Raw genomic sequence first — 20,370 nt, forward strand, 5'->3', positions numbered from 1 at the left:
AGTATATTGGAGCTTGAACTTTGAGAATCAAATTACTATGAGTGGAGCACAGACTTCCTTATAAAAATGAAGGAGTTTGTAGAGCTGGTTTTAAAGGGGAGGCTTGAAAAACTTCTATGATAACTTACAGGGAGAAATTAAGGCAAATTTCTGGTTATTTTGAATCCTAAATTAGCATCAAAGAACTATTTTTGAGATGTGCTATATCATAGGAGTTGCTCTTCTGTCAAATTTGTAATAAACAGGAGGTCTTAGATATTAAAAATAAATGAAGTAAACTGGTGTATTCAAAATCTCTTTTCCCTTTTGTGGCAAAAAAATTACTTTTTGAAACAAAATCTGTGGCAAATAGGGTGCTGTTGTAACTCACACATTTAAACCTAAGCACATATCAGATCATGAGCCAGTGACACTCACCAGAGCAGCCAGCATAACTATTGCTTTCCCTTCTGCAATCTTAGTCCCTCATATTCTGTCAAGTCTCCCAGGACAAAAAGGCTTCTGAAGCACTTCAGTGCTATGGGGGAAGCACATCAGTGTTTGCTGACTTGGGAGAGGAATGATGCTAACCTAATCTACCATTGTGTTGTGCTATTAGAAGGTCTGTCTACCACCTGCAAGAAGAATTCTTCGGATGGATAAGATTCTCAACTGCCTCAACACAGTATCCAAGAGGGAAAATTTTTAGCCCCAACTTTGATTAACTCCAGATGTTCAGGTTCCTTCAACTTATGCTGGCAGGCTTTTTTTTTTAATTATTATTATTTTTTTTAAGTAACTCCCCATTTAGCTGGCCATCTAATACAGGCCAAGGAGGAGATGAAACTCTTTGACTTTAAAGTTACAAGACAGCTTTCTGTGGTGGTTTGACTTAAAATGAATTAATTTTCTTCATGCAGTTAGAAACCTTTCTTTTTCATAGCTAGAATGGTCATTGTTTGGATTTAGTTTGAGGACAAGAAGATAACACCCTGGGACAGAGTTAATGTTTTTAATTGCTCTGGTCTAAGAGGCACGGCCTCTGAGTTCTGCCCACAGGTGTGAGGCACCTGGGAAGGGGGGCATAGATTGGGCAGAGCTTGACTGATCCAGGCTAATCAATAAGAACATTTCATCACATTGGCATCATCCTTCATATCTAAGAAGCGCTGGGGTCTTCTGGCTAGGTTCAGGTTTTCTCAGAGCTGGCACAGAGACCTGTTTGGGAGAGTTCTCTTTGGGACTTACTTTGATCTTTTGCCATCCTGTTGCTTTGCAGAAACCTCTGGGCCTTTCTGCCTTTTTCTCTCTCCTCTCTCTGGGATCATCTGTTCAGGACCAGGGTGTTCTCCCTCTTCCTGGGACTGGCTGCTTGGTGCAGACAGAGTTCATGAGGAATTGCATTCAGTATCTTTTATATTCTATTTCAATTTAATATATATGAGCAGTTGTAGTAGTATATTATTGTTATTTTGTTAGCTTATTAAACTGTGTTTATCTCAATCCACAAGTTTCTCTTTTCCCTTTCGATTCTCTCCCCTATTTGGGTGTGGAAGTGAGCGAGTGGCTATCATGGTTATAGTGCTAGCTCAGGTTAAACCACAGCACTTCCTCATGGTTGTTCACACAACTCACAGTGTCAAGCACAGCTGTAGGTTTATCTAGACAGTGCAAGATATATCACGATCTGCTAAAATGAGGGATTAAAAAAAGGACTCATAGTGCTCGTATCTCTCCCAGATTTAAATAGCACCTGAATCAAGTAGTCCATGTCTTCTCTCTACTGTGTCCTGAAGCAGTTCCTCCTCATCCTCAGACACCACCATGTTTTCTGGCATGAGTCTCCAATCCATTGTTGGCCTGGCTGGGGCTGTGTATTGCAGATGCCATGTTTTAAGCATATTCATAAGCATATTCTTATAGGATCAAAACTCTTGTAATATAAAAAGCATTCCTCCAGCCAGTTTCAAAATCCTTCATCTTTTCTTCAGGAGCTGGGGGATGTTGACAGAACTTGGATAATTTTGGAAATGGTGACCAGCTGAAGCATTTCCTGCAGTGTCAGCCTTAAAATGTTGCTGGTGTTTGAAATCGGTGGATTTGGCATATCTTGAAAAAGGTCATGCAGGGTGCAGTGTGTTTGCTCCCAGAGACCTCAAGATACTCTTCACAACAGCATTTTGGCTATTAATAAATTTTTAACTTGGTTTCTTTGTGTGATTTCTACATGGCTTTAGTGGAGAAAGATATTTTCAAGTTTCTAAATTGTTATGCAGGATAGTTTTCTTTTGTTGAACACGTGTGGTTTCAGTGGCATTTGCATTATAATTTAGTACCAAGTAGGACAGCCCTTGAAATTTTGCCTCTTAGGGCAAATTATTCTAGTTTTCTCTTTCAAATTGCTGCTTGAAACAGGTAACTGGATGTCTAGCTACTCTCTAGCCATGGCTAAATAGACTTTCTTATCCTTTTTACTTTCCATGTATAGGCCTCTGAGCAGCTAGAGCGGGAAAGAAATTCTCAGAAAACCCTAATTCACAATGTAACATATATACCTTCTTACTGTCCCTAAAACTGGACAACTGGGCATCGTGCTTCCTCATCAAGGCAGTAATATATCAATACTACAGAGTGTACTAGGGAGAGTCTAGCTGGAAACAAAAAGCTTGCATGTGGACTTGGCATGTCTTCCAGTCACTGCTGAAGATGAGGTTTCCTGAAAAAGTGAAAAACATGTGCCCGTCAATACATGACTTTCCCCATCAGATGGTGCTCGAGGACAGATGTATTTGGCATTTCATTCTCCTGCGGACAAACTGATAAAACATGAAGTCTCCTCTGCTACCTACAGTTAGATCAAGAAGTGCTATTGAACATGTTTTTCCTTTGCAGGAAAATAAGAGATAGAAAAATGCAAACCTCTGACCGAAACCAGAGCAAAAGAAGAGCTACCTGGGATACAGCGTGTGACACCTGCTGCTGTCATTGCTACTGAAAAGGAGAACACCCAGGAAACCAGTTCCCAAAGGTGACGAGGGTCTGACCCAGCAGTAGTGGAAAAGCACCTGAAAAGGGTGGGAGGAGCAGGAGTGAGGAAGGGTGAGAGCACTTGCAAGGTGACAGAGTCCCAGGAGACTTCTGATTCTACTGAATGGTGTAACCGTGCTAGAGATCTGCCTTGATGCTTGTATCTCAAAGTGCTTTGGAAAGGTAACAACATGCTAGCATGTTTTGAAGCACCAAGAACTTAAGACCATATCTCATATAAATGACCTCTAATTTGATGTGCTTGTACTGTGAGGCACCCAGTTTAAGTACCAATGATCTGAGCATGCACTGTACTAATGGACAACCAGCAGAACAGTAAGGTTCCTGAAAACTACATTCAGTATTAAAAACAACTGTGCAGAAAATAAATAAATAAATAGATAGATAGATAAATAAAAATTGTCAACCATTAAAAAAAGGCATCTTTCCCCAACCAATCGCTTGATCATTACCAGCACATGGAAAAGAAAGCTCCGCAGGGAGTAAACTAAATAATAATGTGCAACATTTCACATATATTTATTTCTTTGGTCAGATTTCAGATGGGCCTGAAATAAAACGCCTAATGTAAACAGTCTGATCTGCAAGGAGGACATGGTTTCAAAACTAAAATTCAAATTCAAACCCAAGGCTTTTTTCTATTTCAAACATGATCCCAATAATGCAGTGACAGAGTACTTGCTGACAATTTTACTGATGAAATATATTTTCCTATTGAAAGAAAAATCAAATTTGTTTTTAAAGATTGCCAGCTCTATTTGAACCCAGTTTTATTTCCAAACTAGATGATCATTAAAGGATAGCTAAGTACTGCCTTCCACAAAAATCATGATATTCACATGAACATTTGATGACTGAGATTTCTAGGGTTCACATTGCCATCCCTCTGCAGCTTAGACTTTGCATTTGATGCACAGCAGAAACTTCCATAACTGCAACAGAGGAAAAAGACTAAAAGACCCGTGCCAATAAAAGAGTTTAGAAAGGTTTAACATTTCAAATGCACACATGAAATAAATATTTTGGAAAAGCTGTAAGAAGATAGTCTTAGTCCCCATTTATAAAACCAATTTATTAACCCCGCCCGTGAAACTTTGAAAGAAATATACCCTGTGATTTTAAAAGGAAATTCTGATTTTAATGGTTCTTTCAAAACAAGCTTAAATAAAAAAAAAAATTAATCTTATTGCCCACAGATTTAGAAATGTGCTAATGAAAAGGAGAAGTTATGATTTCACAGTGTACATTCTTCAATGAAAGTTATCAATCTGGTAACAAGTAGGATGAAAATTATTTCTGCATTGTGCTGAAATGTCTATTTGTGCTAAAGCAAGCTCAAAACTTAAGACAAATTAAGTGGAACAGAAAGTGCAAATTCCTGAGAGCTACAGTTAAGTATCATTTAATTTAATGCACCCTCCCTTCCCACATGCTCTCAGATGACAGCCACCTATGCTGGGCTGAAGAAGTCTGTGTTTCTTACGGGTGTTATTAAGGTGCACAGTGACTTCAACTGATTCCAGGGCCCCGCTGTGCTACTTTTCTGTACAAACAAATTAGATGGAACATTTTTGTTCCTTGGAGTGCATAGCTCGGACAAAGAAAAGATTATCTTTCCCCTTTTACAGATGAGGAAACAAAAGCAAAACAAGTTGACCAGGGCCACAGGCATGAGTGAGCGAGCTTTCTTGAGTCTCTGTGGTCCCTGACTCAAATAGGAGACTGCTCGCTTTGTAGATGTGCAGCACTCTGCAACTATTCTACTGCTGTGTTTGCACTGCAACCCAGAAACTAAGGTGCAAAAAGCAATTTTGAATAAGAATGTCATTTATTCGCTTGAAGTTTTCTCTTTTTAGGGCTTCTGATATCCTGCTAGGTGCTCTCAGCTCTTGTTGATGTTAGTGAAAGTCAATGTAATTCAGATTTCCTTTCATAATCCTCAGTACCATTCAAATGTAGCATACTGCCAAAACTTCAGAAAGCAAAAATTCAAGCAATTCAGGTCTTGTTTCTGTTGCAACTCCACTCTGTAAACTGTATTTGCAATTCCGCGTCTACAGCTTGTTCCTTCTCCCTTTTTTTCTGCACCACAGCTCTTCGAACAAATTTGGCTTCAGGAATATATTTATTCTTCTTACAAAGTCTATATCACAGGTGCATTGTGCAATTTTCACTGTTACTTATATTAAAGCTCTGGTTAAAACAAGTATTATTTGGTTATAAATAAAATCTGAAATGATACAGAATTTTTTTAAGAACCCATTCATTGCTGGACTTTCAGTGAATATTTTCAATGGATAACTGGGTATTGAACCTGCATGACTTGGTTCCACAAGAGATGATGTGATAAGGCACATTTCCATCCTATCTTAATAGTGGAAATAATGTAATTAAAGCATTGGCATAAGTTATTTATAAAAGAGGTGGGTTTTTTTTGTTTTTTTTTTCTTTTTTATGTCTTCAGCTTTACAATTGCTCCAGTATTCCTTTCACTTAGTTAATGGCATTGACTTCACCCAAATGGAAGTGGTTAGATCCACACTGAGGTTTGGTTTGGTTTTGTTTTTAATGGATCCCACAGTCTGATCAGATAGTTTAGAATCCTCATTTGATACATCCACATTTCATTACCAATAGTTCTCTTTTTGCTGCATTCAGTACGGCTCGTTCTCAGGCTTATTTCTCTGCCTTTCCCCTTGCGACGCCTGCCTAACTAACCGTGGTGGTGGGACAGGTCTTGCTGACCCGTGGTCTGCAGTCAAATCTTCCCTGCTCAAAGTGCCAAATCTTGGTCTCGTCAACAGTGGCTGCCTGAACCCAATGGATGGCTGAGGCAAGGTGCTCGGCTCCTGCTGCTCTCCTTGGCCATCCTGGCTCCCGTCAACTTCATTCTTCCACTCCACCTGAAACTCAGGTGGTGGCCTCTGCTGCCTCGGTCTTTGGTCTCTCAAGATCTTCCCTGCTCTGGGTCTTAGATTGAGCACTGTGGTAGCGGCATCCATCTCAGAGTCACTGCTGTCACCCACTGTTAATTGAAAACAAAATTAAAATTTTAGGTACAGAATATTACTGTTTCAGGAATATCTGAATAACAGCTGACTGAGCACTAGCAGACATAGAGGAAAGTTTCCCTGTGGTTCCTAAATTCAGTGCCTTCTGATTAGATCCAGTAATAGACACTTAACTCTACCAGGAACAAGGGCAGATTTGACTTACAAACACCCCTCCCCTAAAAACTGTGATTTTTAGAAAGCCCTTACTCAGCTGCTCCTAAATCACTGAGTGGCAGGCCATTTGTGTTGCCATTTCCCCAGTTCTGCCTTTGGATTTAAAAAAACCTGCCTCTCTCTGAGCTACTTGGGCTGTAGTTCCTGCCGATTTCCAAGTGAGATAGAGAAATTAGATTTCTTACCCTCACATCCCATGCAATCTAATCTGAGGGGCTCTAGAAACTTGACTTTGGAAAAGGAGTGTCAATACTTCCCCAGGCAAAGGATCTCCCAAGGTCAATGAACAGATGGGAGGAAACGTCCCATCCTTAATACTCTTGAATGTCAGATATCAAAGAAAATCCATGGGGCAATCTTCACAGGTTGCAAGGGCTGCAGTGCTGTAGGCTCCTTCTGTCCCTCACAGCAGGGTAGAAGATGGTCAAGGGAAAGCTGGCATAATCATTCACGGAATAATCTTAAATGATTGCTACCAGGTAAACAAAGCTGGAAACCTTCCAGACGTGTATACATACACATTCTGGGTGTATACATACATTCTGGATGTGCATACACTTTCCCCAACAGACTTCTTCAAATTGAGTAATGTCTTAATCAAAATTAGCACACTTCTGTCATTTGATAATAATTTTAATAATCATGTATGAATGACTCAGATTTGTTCTTAGAGCTAAGTCAGATTCAATGTTTTAAATATATTAAAGAAAAGAATTGTGTACTGTTCAACTGTCATAAGAACAAATTCCATTAGTAGTCTATATGTGATTTATTTTAAAAAGGTGAGGAAGGAGTCACCAAAATATATTACCACATAATTGTCCATTCACCCACATAATTATATGTCAAGGAAGGTCTTCATCAGACTGTGTTTTCAGGCTTCCCACCCCCCCGAAATGCGTCAAATAATATATCTTTTGACAATTGAATAATCTGGAGGCACATTTTCTCTTTAATTCTAGGTGACAGTAGGTGACCTCTGCAGATGTAACTACAGAATAAAAGGGATCCTACATTCAAGAGAGTAAAGACATAATTATTAACAAACAAAACCATGGTCTATTGATGAATTGATTTGGAATAGTAGGAAACTAATTGGGATGGGGATCAGGACATTTTAGTGATTGTGCAGAGATTTAATCTTCCCAAGAAGAGATCTGGATGGCTGCTTGATACAAAAGGGAATGCTCCTGAGCATGGTAAGGTAATAATCAAATTAGTATATAGAACTGGCCAAAGTTTTCACATCAAATGGTTGTCTTCCTCCAGATTTTTGTTTGTTTGTTTGTTTAGAATTCAAGAACTCCAGTATGAAACATTTATGAGATTAGGTAGAAAAATAATTGACATTTTGGTTGTAAACCAGAGCATTTTGAGAAGTTCTTCATAAGATCTATAAATCGTATGTCCTCACTTTCCTCTCTGGTTTGGTTTTCAGGGCAGTGTCCTCTACTCTGACCCCAAAGAAAAAAGAAACCATATAAACCAAGAGCGAGAAATATGGACAATATGAAACAAAGACAAACAGAATGAGCCATGGAGATGTTTCTGGTGCAGAAGCGTTTAAGGCTGTTGCTTGGTCACACCAGGAGATGTGCTGTGATGACTGTGCCACTTCAGCATTTGAACTGGAAAAGCCCCATAAGACTCTCTTGCTGGGACATTACACTCAAATAACTGCTTTCGGACCTATTGCTTTTAATGCTGTAAGACTCCTGATAAATATCTGACACCTTGAAATATGCTATGAAGGTATTAACTCTAGAATGAAAACACATAAACATAAAACATTTAACAGGTATTCGAAAATGAACATGCTGATTTCTGTATGTCATCCATAGAAATTCCGTCTACATTGGCAATATTAGGGCAGCACAGTAAGAGACAACAGAAATGTTTCCATTACCTCTGGAAGATCTTTTATTTCTCACTCGTAACTTCTCTGGGAGTTTAGTGTTTTTAGGAAGCGAAAGAAATCTTTTTGTATTTACAGGTGCCTGTGCAAAGAAATATAAGAAATGTTAAGTCACTGCAGACTGAAGTACTTGCATAATGTATTTTAAGATATACAGCTGAGACTGGAATGGGCTTATGTAGCTAAAGGGCTGGAAAGTAGTTTGGGATTAGCTAATACATGATCTTTTACTACACACTCAAGTTAACGCTTATTGATGGCTGAGGTCTGTGCTAACAAAGATAAAGACGGAGTAATCTCAGGCAGCTTAATCAGAGGAAAGCCTAGTGATATGCCCTCTAAGATCAAAATTAAAAAGTGTAAGCTCTCTAACCTCAACCTTACCTGTACAGGTTTTCCCAAGGAAGGCAAACGCTGCAAGCATCACTTCATGCAGCTCCAGTTTGGAACTTTTCATTAGTCAGCTGCAAAAATTTGCTTGTGACTGAAGCTCAGGCACATGAACTAATTTGTATTCTGATCTTGCAAGAACTTTATACATGAAAGTGACTTTATACAGTTGACTAGTCATGCTGAAGTTGCTGGGGAAGTTAGGCACCAGTGTGATCATTTACCAGTTCAGGGCATAAAATCCTTGTTTTCCCAGGACTAAGCTCTAAAGGTCCTGAGTGCAGAGCACACCTCACACTTCCTGGAACATGAGAGGTACTTTCCAGAACAGGTTACTTTTCTTTAAAATTCAAACATTTATCAAGGGCATCCTTTCTTACACTTGTTACAAAGATTTTTTAAAACCTTACAGTCTACCAGCTCTCCCCTGCTTGTACCATTCACTGTTGCACACTAAAAGGGAACCTGAAAGGAAATTAATTTTCCATGAGACGTTTTTCCTCTTTGGATATTTTTGTGCTGCTCAGGACCACTATGTTGCCCTCTATGTTGAATTTACCCAAGGATAATTATTTTTAAAATCACAGCCCATGCATTTTAAAAAGCTGTCAGACACCCCCTTTCCCTGCCCCCAAAAAGTCTCAATCCCACAAAGTCTCTTCATTTTTGCACCTAGTAAATAATTTATTTGTATGACAAAGACAACATATGTAACTGTGCTTGAGAGGGTAAAAATAATTCAGGGACAGACTTATTGACAGAGTTAATGGCACAGTAACTGTGGTAATGATCACGAATGAGATACAGCACTTATTGGAGACACCATTCCAGCTTCAGCTGCTGAAGGACAACTGTATCAATGAAGGCAGCAGTCCCTAAGTATTCATGTAACATGAAAATGCATATTTATAGGATGGGTAATTTCCCCAGTACCTAAAATGGGAAGATGATTTGGGGGATCAGCTTTCCTGCTGAATCAGCATGTCTGTCAAATATGGTCCAAAGTTTATAATGAAGGTATTGCAGGATTGCCTCAGAGAGCCAAATGTCATCATGCCATGACGCTTCTTGTAGGTAGAGGGGTTTTTCCTATTCTGGCTCAAAACCTGAAGTCCTGACTACATTTTATGAATATTAAAGAACCCACAACATTTTTCAAATTAAGAGCTCACCCTGACCGACTTGATCAAAAGCTCTCCTCTTTCCCAAATTTGAAGCATGTTGTAAGTATTCTGCCTGTCGCAAAGTAACTTTTTACCTCGATCATTCACACTTCATGAAAATACTGACCATCTCTTAGAAGTATATGCTGTATGGAGCCTGTTCAGCCCCTCCAAGATAAAATTGTGGCAGCAGATCCCACCCCCACTACAAGACTGAAGCTTTCCTAAAGGGGTCAGTATGAATTAAGAGGTTCATGTGTGCAATTCAAGGTGCGTAACATTTGATGTGCAGATGTCTTCCAAATTCAGGATTTATCTTTTTCTGCATGACATTTAGCTACAAAGAACTGTTTTCTGTAAAACAACTAAAATGTAAGTACCGGTCTTTCTCTTGACAGGCTGTTAGTTTTCCTCAGGCTCTCCCTAAGGCTGTGCCGGCGACGAATGAGAATTTCTTTGGCCTGCTTTTCGTTTGCATCTGCAGCCAAGCTATGTCGGTTATATGACATTGTCTGAAATGTAAAAGCAGTAGTTAGACTCTGAAAAGCACAATGTCAAATGTGCTGAACTGTAAGCACAGTGCAAAGCAGTCTTTCTGCTTTAACGTTTTAATAAGCATCATAAATCCTTCTGAACAAAATCATCTCAAAGATGATTAAGAACAAGGGCAGTAATTATGCCAGTATTTTTTAGTCATTTACTTCACAAGTACTTGCCTTTTTTTTTTTTTTACCCTGCTGATGTTTATAATGAAAAATAAACTGGAAAAAGCTGGCTTAATACAGTGTTTACCCCCACACTGTACTAACTCAGTCAATATGTCAACAGAGGACACATATTTGAAAGTGATAAGATGAATCACCTAGGGGGAAGTCATTTTTACCTCCAGCAAGCTGCAGCTTGCTCCACTTTTGAAGGTTTTCCAAAGGCTGAGACATTCAAACTACTTAGCCACGGGAGAGTAAATATGAAATGTCCTTTTGCTTTTATTTCACTGTTTTTCCAGCTCATCACCTCTGCTTTTAATACAAAACAACTTCACAACTGGAGGCAAATGGGAAATCTAATTCCATATCATGAAGTGACCAAAATACTAATATAAGTGAGATAATGTTGGGTTTAATTTGAATTGATGATCTTTTTAAAGTATATTACAGATAATATAAAACAAAAAACATTAATCTTTATCCATAGTATAAGATCAAGGAAGCTGTTTAGATAAAGGACTATGAAAATGTTTCTGTACATGTGATAGGATACGGATTCACAGGCAACAGAAGTAAAGAACAACATAAATCATGATGCTATGTTACAGTAGATGCTGCACTAGCCCAAAGATACGTGAGGAAGATAATCAGTATATTCAAAGAGTAGTGGGATATTTAAGTAGGCAAAGCTTCATCCTTACTCGATGTCGGATTTGGTAGAGATTCTTGGTTAATATTTCTCGCATGTTTTCCATTTCAGTGGGAGAAAGTGGCTTTATTTTTCCTTCATGATATTCACTGTGGCAGAATAAAACCCAGAAAATAGAGGAAAGAGAGAGACAGAAAGAATGCTATTATTTTTATGATTGGGAATTATATTTGAACTATTTCCTTTGTTGGCGTTGGAAACAACATTTCAAAACTACATTTCAAATCAACAGAGGAACAGGTGAAAATGTAACATGTAGGAATGAAACCTTGATCTCATTTGAGTCAGTGGTAAGGCTCAAAACTCAGCCTCCAAAATTTGATATAGATTACATTAAATTGTAAATTTCATTAAGGTACTTTTGAAAATGCCCCTCAGGCTTCGCAGCAGATGTGCAGACACTGGTTCAAATCCAGCTCTGCTCTACATGTCAAATGAATGTTCCCATGAGCAGCTGCTTTTATAAAAAACACACGCTCCAGACAAGCACAGCTCACCGAGCACTTTGTGTGCGAACTGCAAGTAAAATGCTCTTGGTTTGTGTCCTCTTACTGTTTAGGTCACATTTGGACACAAAATGTCCTAAGTCAAAGTGTTTAACCTGCCTACAGCCTGGGCTGGGAAATAAATTACGTGACCCAGGCGAAATTCTCGGCCATGCTGGCATCATTTGCTTACCTGAGAGACACTGATGAAGGGACCTTGCTTATCATTCCACTCTCTGCCATCTCAATGGCATGTTTTATTTCCAGCTTCTTGTATAAAGAAACAATGCTGGATTTGGGCTGGTTCTCCCGGATTAGAAGTCTTCGCAGGTATTTATTGTCAAACTTTTTAAACCTGTACATGAGGCAAAACAACTCAACCAGTTAATTTTTACTGAGCATAGTTAAGAAAAGCCAATATACCGTAGCTAAGGCAATTGCAAAGGAGTTTATTCCCTCAGAATTTGTCTGTTCATATTAAAAAACTTCTGAGTAACACAATAAAGGGTCAAGTTCATTTTTTCTTCAGATAGACAGACTTAACGTATGTTTTGATTAATACATTAATCGACAGTCTCCCTAACAGTAACTTTTCACTTTTAGGTATTCTGTGTTATTAGACAATATTATTTTTAATTCTCAATTTTCATTGTGACAAAAAGAACATTAAATATTTACTGTAATAATAAATAAAAAGTCTAAATCTGCACTGGCTGCTTTTTTCTTTGAAATTTTAGCTTACTGTATTAAAACTCTGGAATTTCTCCTTTCCTCTGAAGCAACTCCAACCCTCTCGGATGCTTAGTGAAAAAATATTGATTATAGCTGGGGTGATTTTGTTTGTTAGAAAATATTTTGCACTCCAGCCATTCTGAAATTAATCTTGAATTTGGGTAAAAAAATATTTCTGAAGGTCATGAAGAGGTAGAACTCTCTCCTTTGCTCCATACACTGTTAAAATTCTCACACAGACTGGAGAAGAACGAGGACGAGTAAAGGAAAGTTGTCCCGGAGTCATCCATGTGTCAGGAGAGTGTTCTCACTGTCATGCCCCCAAGTCATTAGGAGAGGGCTGTTTTCAGCCCTTCCTGCTGGTGCTATTCCTCTTTGTAGAAAACACTTAAATTCCTGTTGGAGTAGCGACTAGAACACAGGTGAACAATGCCCATGCTCTGAGTCTAAAGGATTTGGGTGTAAAAGAATGTGCTGCTGAGAAAAAGGCATCAGATCCAAACCAGTGATGATGAAGATTCAGCAGCTAAACTGAAAACATGAATTATTCACATATTGCCAGTGGTAATCTATTTAACTGACACTCAGTCTTAAATAATACCATCAAGAAGTGTGGAGCTGCCTGCCATCAGAATCCCCCATGCACCTCACGGCAGCTAGTGCCTTGATGTTTCTAGAGAAAGCCCCAAATCTTTTGTATATTTCCCATCAAATACAGAACTAACCCTTCAGTTAACACCAGAGAGACGTACAATTTGCAGGAGAAAAGCCAGGTTGGATGAAAGGCTCAGCAGACATAGAGGAAATGCTCTGAAACAGTCAGGACCAGGGGGATGATACACACCCTCAGAAAGTACAATCCTGTACCCTGGGATCAGAGGGCTGCATTACTTCCCAGCTGGTGATTTTGTTCTACTTGCTTGTGGTTTAGCAAAAAGACATTGTTTTGCTGTTTTGCCTTTGTAACCCACACATTCTAAAAACAACCATCCGCTTTCAAGAATAAAGTGCTGAAAATGAAATATGATGCCCAACAACTTTCGCTTGCTGCTGCTTAGCCAGTTCAGCCTTTCCTGTATAACAGAGATTTAAATGCCATTCTTACTTATCTCTCCAAAAGTTGTGACCCCAGTGTCCACACACATCTTCAATTCCAGTCTTCACATGATCAAAGAACTGAAGGAGAAATGATGGTTCATTACACAAACTTATAGACATGACTTGGCTTGCCCTTATTTACATTAGTTTCTAAGTTACTTCAAAATAGAAATATCTAGTCAGAATTCAGTGTGATGCTTCAGTTTAACTAAATGGAGTCTAACCAAACTGAGACAGACTCTGTTTTGTTCCCCTGGAGCTTCTTTAGCTCAGCCCCAAAAGGACAGAAGTTAGTTGTTCATTTCCTCAATGTCAATCTTGCTGAGCACCTGCCTGAATCTGAAGGTTTTTCCCATATTTCCACTTCTTTTAAATTCCCTAACCACTCATGGCTATGCTTGGGACTTCTCCAGGGACTTCCCCAGGCATCACAGTGAACCAGATATGACTTTGTGGAGGAGAGAGCCTGAGTGGGCAGCAGCTCCCCACATCAGCATTGACACCTCAGTATGCACAGGACAGAGCTGAGATACCTAGTATCAGGTCCTGAGCTTCTATTTTAAGGATCTGTGGTGTAGCCTCACCTCAAAGCATCCTAATCACCTAATGCTAGAAACACACTGTTCCTCAGGCTATTAGGAACTACAAAAGAGTGAAGTAGTTCAGCCAGGTACTCGCTTGATCCCCAAAGGCAGCTCATTTGTTCTTAACTGAAGTACCATAGTAGGGGTCTCTCAAACACAGGGGGAAATCCTGGTAGATATGTCCAAAGGATAAGCTCTAAAAGGACGGACTTTTAGATGCTTAGTTTGACTTCCTTGCTGAATATGGCCTTATCATTCCTCATTTTTGAAATTTCAAGCCACCTGCCACAGGTATGCTGCAAGAGAAATACATTCAAGAATATGCATGGCTAATAAACTACAATAATTGCATATATACATGTATAAATACAAATCCATAAAGAGGCTGATGATGTGAGAGTAAAGTAAATTTAAGAGTGCGTTTAGGAGGAATTTCATTTGTTTAATTAGACTTACTCAAATGCAATATAATTAAATTGGCAAAGGTTTCCTAATGTAGCCAAGTTCTAAAATAACACGTATCTCATTTGTGAAACAAACTACAGAAGGATAATTTTCCTCAAGAGATGAACAATTAAGAAAGTGAAGATTCCAAAATAATGATATGCAATAATGTTAATTTTGGTAACTGCCAAAGGTTAAATATAAACTTTACATTTATTGTGCTTATAACAGCTATCAAAAAGAAATCTAAGAGTGTGTGCCTTCCTGTAATACTATATGCGGAATCCTTGTCTTCCTGAAAGCCACTAAGAATTTCATTTATACAAGGGTTTCATTTGTGACAGTGAAGCTGCAACATACCCTGTTATAAATTTCTTCACTGACAGCAGGCTGCTTTTTATTTGACCTTTTGACATCAAGAAACTCCACCAGTGGGCGAATTGTTATTCCCTGTGAAGAAAAAAAAACAGGCAAATAGTTTGGAGTGGTTTTTATCCCATAAACATCAAGAAAAAAACAAAGCCTTTCAGTCTTTTCTGTTTCTGTCAGAGCACTGAAAATGGTTGTGGATACCTTGTTAGCTATGGATACCCCTTCGCTTTCCTGACCTCAAAATCCAGCCTGACACAATAATTACAACAGTGAATCCACTCTTGTGATTAGCAGGTTTTGCACTTAGCTATGAAGTCCTTGTCAGCACACAGATTCCACTAATGCAACAGAAGGAAGGGGCTCCCTAGAGCTAAGAGGTCTGATAGGAGCAACCTGACAAACCCCAGCAGGAATAAGTCACTTATCACATCCACAGTATTTTTAATTTTTTTTTCCAGTCCTGTTATGTATTTAAAAACAAAACAAAAAAACCAAACAAACAAACAAACAAACAAAACCACAACACTTGTTTTCTGAATTAATAAACAGATCCACCATCATTCCAAAGCAAACATATAAAATCTTCTTTTTTAGTGATTACTTCCAAAACAGGTGCTCAAAAATGTGTCAACAGTAGCACTAAAATCGCTAGTCAAGATTGTGACACTATGACCTTTGTAAATATGTGTCCTTGCCTGACTATTCTCAGAGAAAGAACAAGAAGTTTTGGCTGTTCTTGAATGATATAATGGTTTCCAACAATTATTTGTGGAAGAATTGACATAATTTGTTTATTTGTACAGACGCACTGGCACAGGGGAGAGGAATGAATCTCTCAGGGTGTTGAGATCAGTCCGTACAATCACAGACAACCAGGTCACATATTTCTTTTCACAGATGAATCAAGCTTTATCTTAAAAGTAGTTGGGTTTCTTTGCCCCATTGCTTATACTGGAACATTCATCCTGAACCTCATTGTTCTGATAATTATAAAGCTGCTTCTCAATTGCATCATGGTCACTTTGTACCACTTTGTTCTTGTGCCAACATTTGTCTTTTTAGTTTAAACAGTGTTCCTCCTTCTCTGGTGTTCACTCCTTCATATAAACAGTAATTATATTCCCTCTTCACTTTGCTAAGGCAAAGGCATCCTGGTCCTTTCACATGACAGGCTTACCAGTCCCATGATCACTCTAGAATATGGCACTATTCTCTGATGAAAATACCTGACTCAGGATGTCTTGAGATCAGATTTAACTTTCTTCTGTCCCCACTGCACTAGTGGCTTAAACTCAACTCTGTTATCAACTAGTACACCTGTGCCTTTTCTCCTTTCTATTTTTTCCAAACAAAAGGCTCCCATTTCATAAGACAAATCTCTAGTAAAAAAATCCTAGTGAGAACACTTTTGCACTTATTACTAGTAAATTTCATTCTGTTTATTGTATTTGCCCTCAGTTATTTTCATCTCTCTACATAATACCCCATTCACTGTCACCCTGAGAACACCTTCGAGAACCATAGTCAATAATGAGAATATTAAACAAAAAAACTATCCCCAGGAACCATATTTGAGGAGTTACATTAAGAACATCTCATCAGCCTATTATCTGACCAGGGTGGTCAAATGCTGAAATAGGTGCCCAGAGAGGCTGCAGAATCTCCATCCATTGAGATATTCAGAACTCAACTTGACATGGTCCTGAGCAACACGATCTAACTTGGAAGGTGACCTTGCTTTGGGCACAGGGTTGGACCAGAGACCCCCAGAGATCCTTTCTGACCCAAAGGACCATATGCTTCTATTTCCCTCTATAGGAGAAACTGTCAGCTTCTTCCTCATTCACTTTACGCTCATTCTAATGTCAATCTAAACCTCAGTTTAACAAGCAGTTAAGCTAACAACTGCCTATGTAGCCCCCTGCCCCGAAGATTTTACAACAGTCCAGTTAGAGGAGCTTACTCTAGAAAATAAATTGCCATATCAAAGAATGATCTCAGGTTTCCATTTAGTAAAACATGTTGCATTTCGTAACACATTTCATTTACCTCCATATTTTAAATTAATCCATTCTTTAAAATCCATTTTCACAGCTTACATGTTAAGGTCAACTACCTGACCTCCAGCTGCTCCAGCCACATTTCTCTCCTTCCCCAAGCATGAGCACAAATACTTGCTACTTCCCATGGCACCTTTATCCATGGAAAAGCCAGGCTAAAAAATTTTTTTTCCCCACAGACCTGAAATTCCATATACTAGCCTCTGACATCTCTCTCACCACTCTGGATAATGCCTAGCCTGATATGTTTATTTGAGGGGCTCGGCCACCTCTACATCTTGCTGCTTTCAGTCACTTCCCACTCTCTTGATCACTCTTGGCCAGGCCCCCATGGCCAGGTTGCCACAAGAGACAAGTTCTTCACATTCTTCCGCACACCTGGTGCTTCTGGATGGATGTCCAGCTGGCTTGCAGCATCACTGCTCTACGCCCAGACTCAAACACTTCACTTCTCAGTGCCCTCAGTGTCTTCCATCCCCTGCTCACTGTGCACTGTATCCAACACCGAACTCCTGAATAAATGCACAACGTAAACTACTCTAACAAGGAATTAGTGCTGGGGCTGTACCCAGATTATCTTTTATCTCTACTCCAACCTCACTAGGTCTTAAACGCTTAATACTTCTTACATGTTAGCATGAGTACTTAGTATCCGGCATACTTCTGGCTACCTGTCTGCAGTCTGCATAGCATTTTTTAAAAAGTATGACCATGAAGAGTATCTTCAAGTATGTTTCTTCTAGTAGGTTAGGACATTTTTTTTTCTACTCACTACTTATGTACAACCTGTCTGAGAAAGGAGAAGTCCAGAAGATGAAAAGCATTACCTGAATGAAAACAGTAAAGAATATCACCACAATAACAGCAGTGATGAACAATTTCTTCCTGGGAAACACAGTAGGAGGAAGCAGAAATACAAGTGAAAAACAAATAGCTCCTCGGAGGCCTCCATAGGCGATAATAAATTGGTCCTTAAAAGTGAGAGGAATTGTCCGGAACACATTAATGATCTGAGTCAAAACAAAAACACCTGAGAGTAAAAAGAAGAAATACAGGGAGAAAGGGAAAAAAAGGGAAATTAAATTACACACAAATTCCCCATAATGGTAATATTCATTTTAAAACACTTTTAATTGCTTCTTACCTATATACTATTGAAGAAATGAAATGTTACTTAGCAGCTTGAAAACACCATGGAAGAAAAATTTATTACTAAGGAGTGTAATCTAAACCACCTCAGGTCTGCTGGATTTAGGACCTGAAGCAGTTAATGGATCTCCACAAGCCAGCTATCTGATAGACTCCACACCTCTAGAACAGCAATAATTCTCTGTGTCAGTAGAGAACAAGACTTCTAATTTTTTTTTAATAGGATTTGAGATGTTTTTGAACACTTTGGCTTGTCACCTTCATCGATCCGTGCTTTGAATCCTGCAAACTCTTACTCGCTCATTTAGCTTTTCTTGCACAGACTGGAAGGATGCAGGACTGGGGATGAAGGGAGAAGATGCCAGTGCATGCTGGTGTCCCAAAGGCAAAAGCTTCAGGGATGTGGCAGACTGGACCAAAGGTATAAAGGCAGGTGAAGGGAGCTTGGGAGCCAGCAGCTGGGCGGCAGTCAGGCTGCCTGGCTCCTTTTCAGCATAAGGTAATAATTGCGGGGTTGCAGGTGCAGGAGGGAAAATAGTCCAGATCTCTGCACTGGAAGGAGATTTGGGAGCTGGAAGTAGGGGTGCAGAGGCAGAGCAGAGCATGAGCCATCTTTGCACATGGAGTGACTGAATCGTTACAGATGAAACTGCATTTAGCTCCCAAGGCAAAAGAAAAATAGCTACTACTGCAAACTCATGAGGGATTAAGCAGTTTCTTATAGGAATTTTTTCTTCACAATATGTTCCTGAACAACACTTGAACTACAGCATTTCCCGTTTTGATGCTATCCATGCCAATGACTGGAAAAATCTCAAAGCTAGCAAATAGAAATTAAAAAAAAAAAAAATCTAAAAAAACCCCACCACAACCTGTTTAATTGTTGTACAACTGCTAATTCTTTTTAGGAAAATTTGCTTATTTTGTACATAAATGTTTAGTTAAATACATGTACTTTGACTAACAAGCAGACTGCCTCTGATGTTAGATGGACAGAATCAGGACTAAACTGATTTTTGGGTTCCATTTTGGTGGAAGGTGGAAGCTGACTCTGCTATCTAGGACACATTGCAAATAAGAAGACCATGCTGCAAGCTGATATGACTCTGTCTAAATTTTGGCATTTTCTACTTGAGAAGAGTTTAAAAGTTTAACTTGCAAAGAATATTGACATGTAGTCCAAGACTTGCTTACCCAGTGCCCTCCAGATTAAACAGAAAAGGAGGGTGAAGCTAACGAAGGCCCAGTTCCACTCATGGTTCTTCCCAACTGTAGACACTCCCATGAAGATGAAGATTAAAGTCTCACTGACACTGCTCAGCATCTTCATGAAATACTTTATTGTCGTATAGGATTTTTGAGAAACATTTTCTTCCACATATTTATTCATAGTCATGGCACAAGCTGTAATCCTGAAAGACAAACATTACCCTGTATTTAACTGGCTTGACTGTTTTTTTAGTCTCTCATTTCTACAGAATATTATTCTCTTTTCCATAGTCCTCATCAAACTACAAAGCATAACTTATTCCATAACCAGTCTCAAATGTATAGACTTGGTGAACCTAAGTTTAGGGCATAAGACTTTTTTCCACAGTGGGGAGTTTTCTGAGAAGACATCGATATATGGAGAATTTTGCCACATACTAAATCCACATCATCTGTGCAGGGGTCACTCAAACTTTGTATTTTGAAAGAAGGAGAGCTGAGGAGAGCCAGAGGCAGCCCTGGAAAACAGGGATTGCCTCTTCTATTGCTGCTCAGGGACATCAGACAGGATGCAGCAGCATGTTCTGGGGCAGGGTTTCCCTCCCTTCTCACCAGCAGTTGTCCCACTAAACCATTCCACTCCTCAATGGCAGTGACAGTAGCCAGCTCCTCTTTCCAGGCAAAAAAGCAGCAAGGCTACAATTTGTCAGCCTCTGCCACTTTAGGCCACTGCTTGCTTTGCCTGTGCATCGGGCTGAATAGGAGAAAAAAACACCACCAGAAATGATGGTGTAGTTGCACATTTAAAACCCCTACTAATGAATGAAATGGGCATCTAGGCTGATCCATGAGAGAACAGACAAGGCTTATCATAAGTACACCTGTGTGTTCACGCTCTGAGCCTGTGTTAGTAAACAGAGCTTCTTAATCAGCAGGAAGAAGAACAAAGAATGACATAACTGGCTGTACATCACTTGCTCGGTACAATTGCCTATGGTGCAATGTCTTATGGAGATGTCACTACAGAAAGCCTTCTGCCTTTAAGCCAAGAGCCCCACCTCTGAACAACTCAAACATTCCCGTTCATGAGTGTGAATGG

General features: G+C 39.3%; 1 protein-coding gene across 1 annotated transcript in view; it reads right to left on the minus strand.

The window, feature by feature from the left end:
- Positions 1–5,574: 5,574 nt before the first annotated feature.
- SLC9A2 (solute carrier family 9 member A2) overlaps positions 5,575–20,370 on the minus strand; it is a 31,850-nt gene continuing 17,054 nt past the window's right edge. Inside the window, exons 4-12 of the mRNA XM_065843030.2 lie at positions 19,257–19,474; positions 17,741–17,943; positions 14,842–14,931; positions 13,461–13,531; positions 11,817–11,978; positions 11,131–11,227; positions 10,103–10,234; positions 8,161–8,251; positions 5,575–6,052 (exon numbers count right to left, since the gene is read on the minus strand). Of these exons, the coding sequence (XP_065699102.2) occupies positions 5,682–6,052; positions 8,161–8,251; positions 10,103–10,234; positions 11,131–11,227; positions 11,817–11,978; positions 13,461–13,531; positions 14,842–14,931; positions 17,741–17,943; positions 19,257–19,474 (1,435 nt within the window). The 3' untranslated portion in view covers positions 5,575–5,681. The remainder of the gene's footprint in view (positions 6,053–8,160; positions 8,252–10,102; positions 10,235–11,130; positions 11,228–11,816; positions 11,979–13,460; positions 13,532–14,841; positions 14,932–17,740; positions 17,944–19,256; positions 19,475–20,370) is intronic.

Source organism: Patagioenas fasciata, chromosome 1, assembly GCF_037038585.1.
Source record: "Patagioenas fasciata isolate bPatFas1 chromosome 1, bPatFas1.hap1, whole genome shotgun sequence".
Taxonomy (NCBI): domain Eukaryota; kingdom Metazoa; phylum Chordata; class Aves; order Columbiformes; family Columbidae; genus Patagioenas; species Patagioenas fasciata.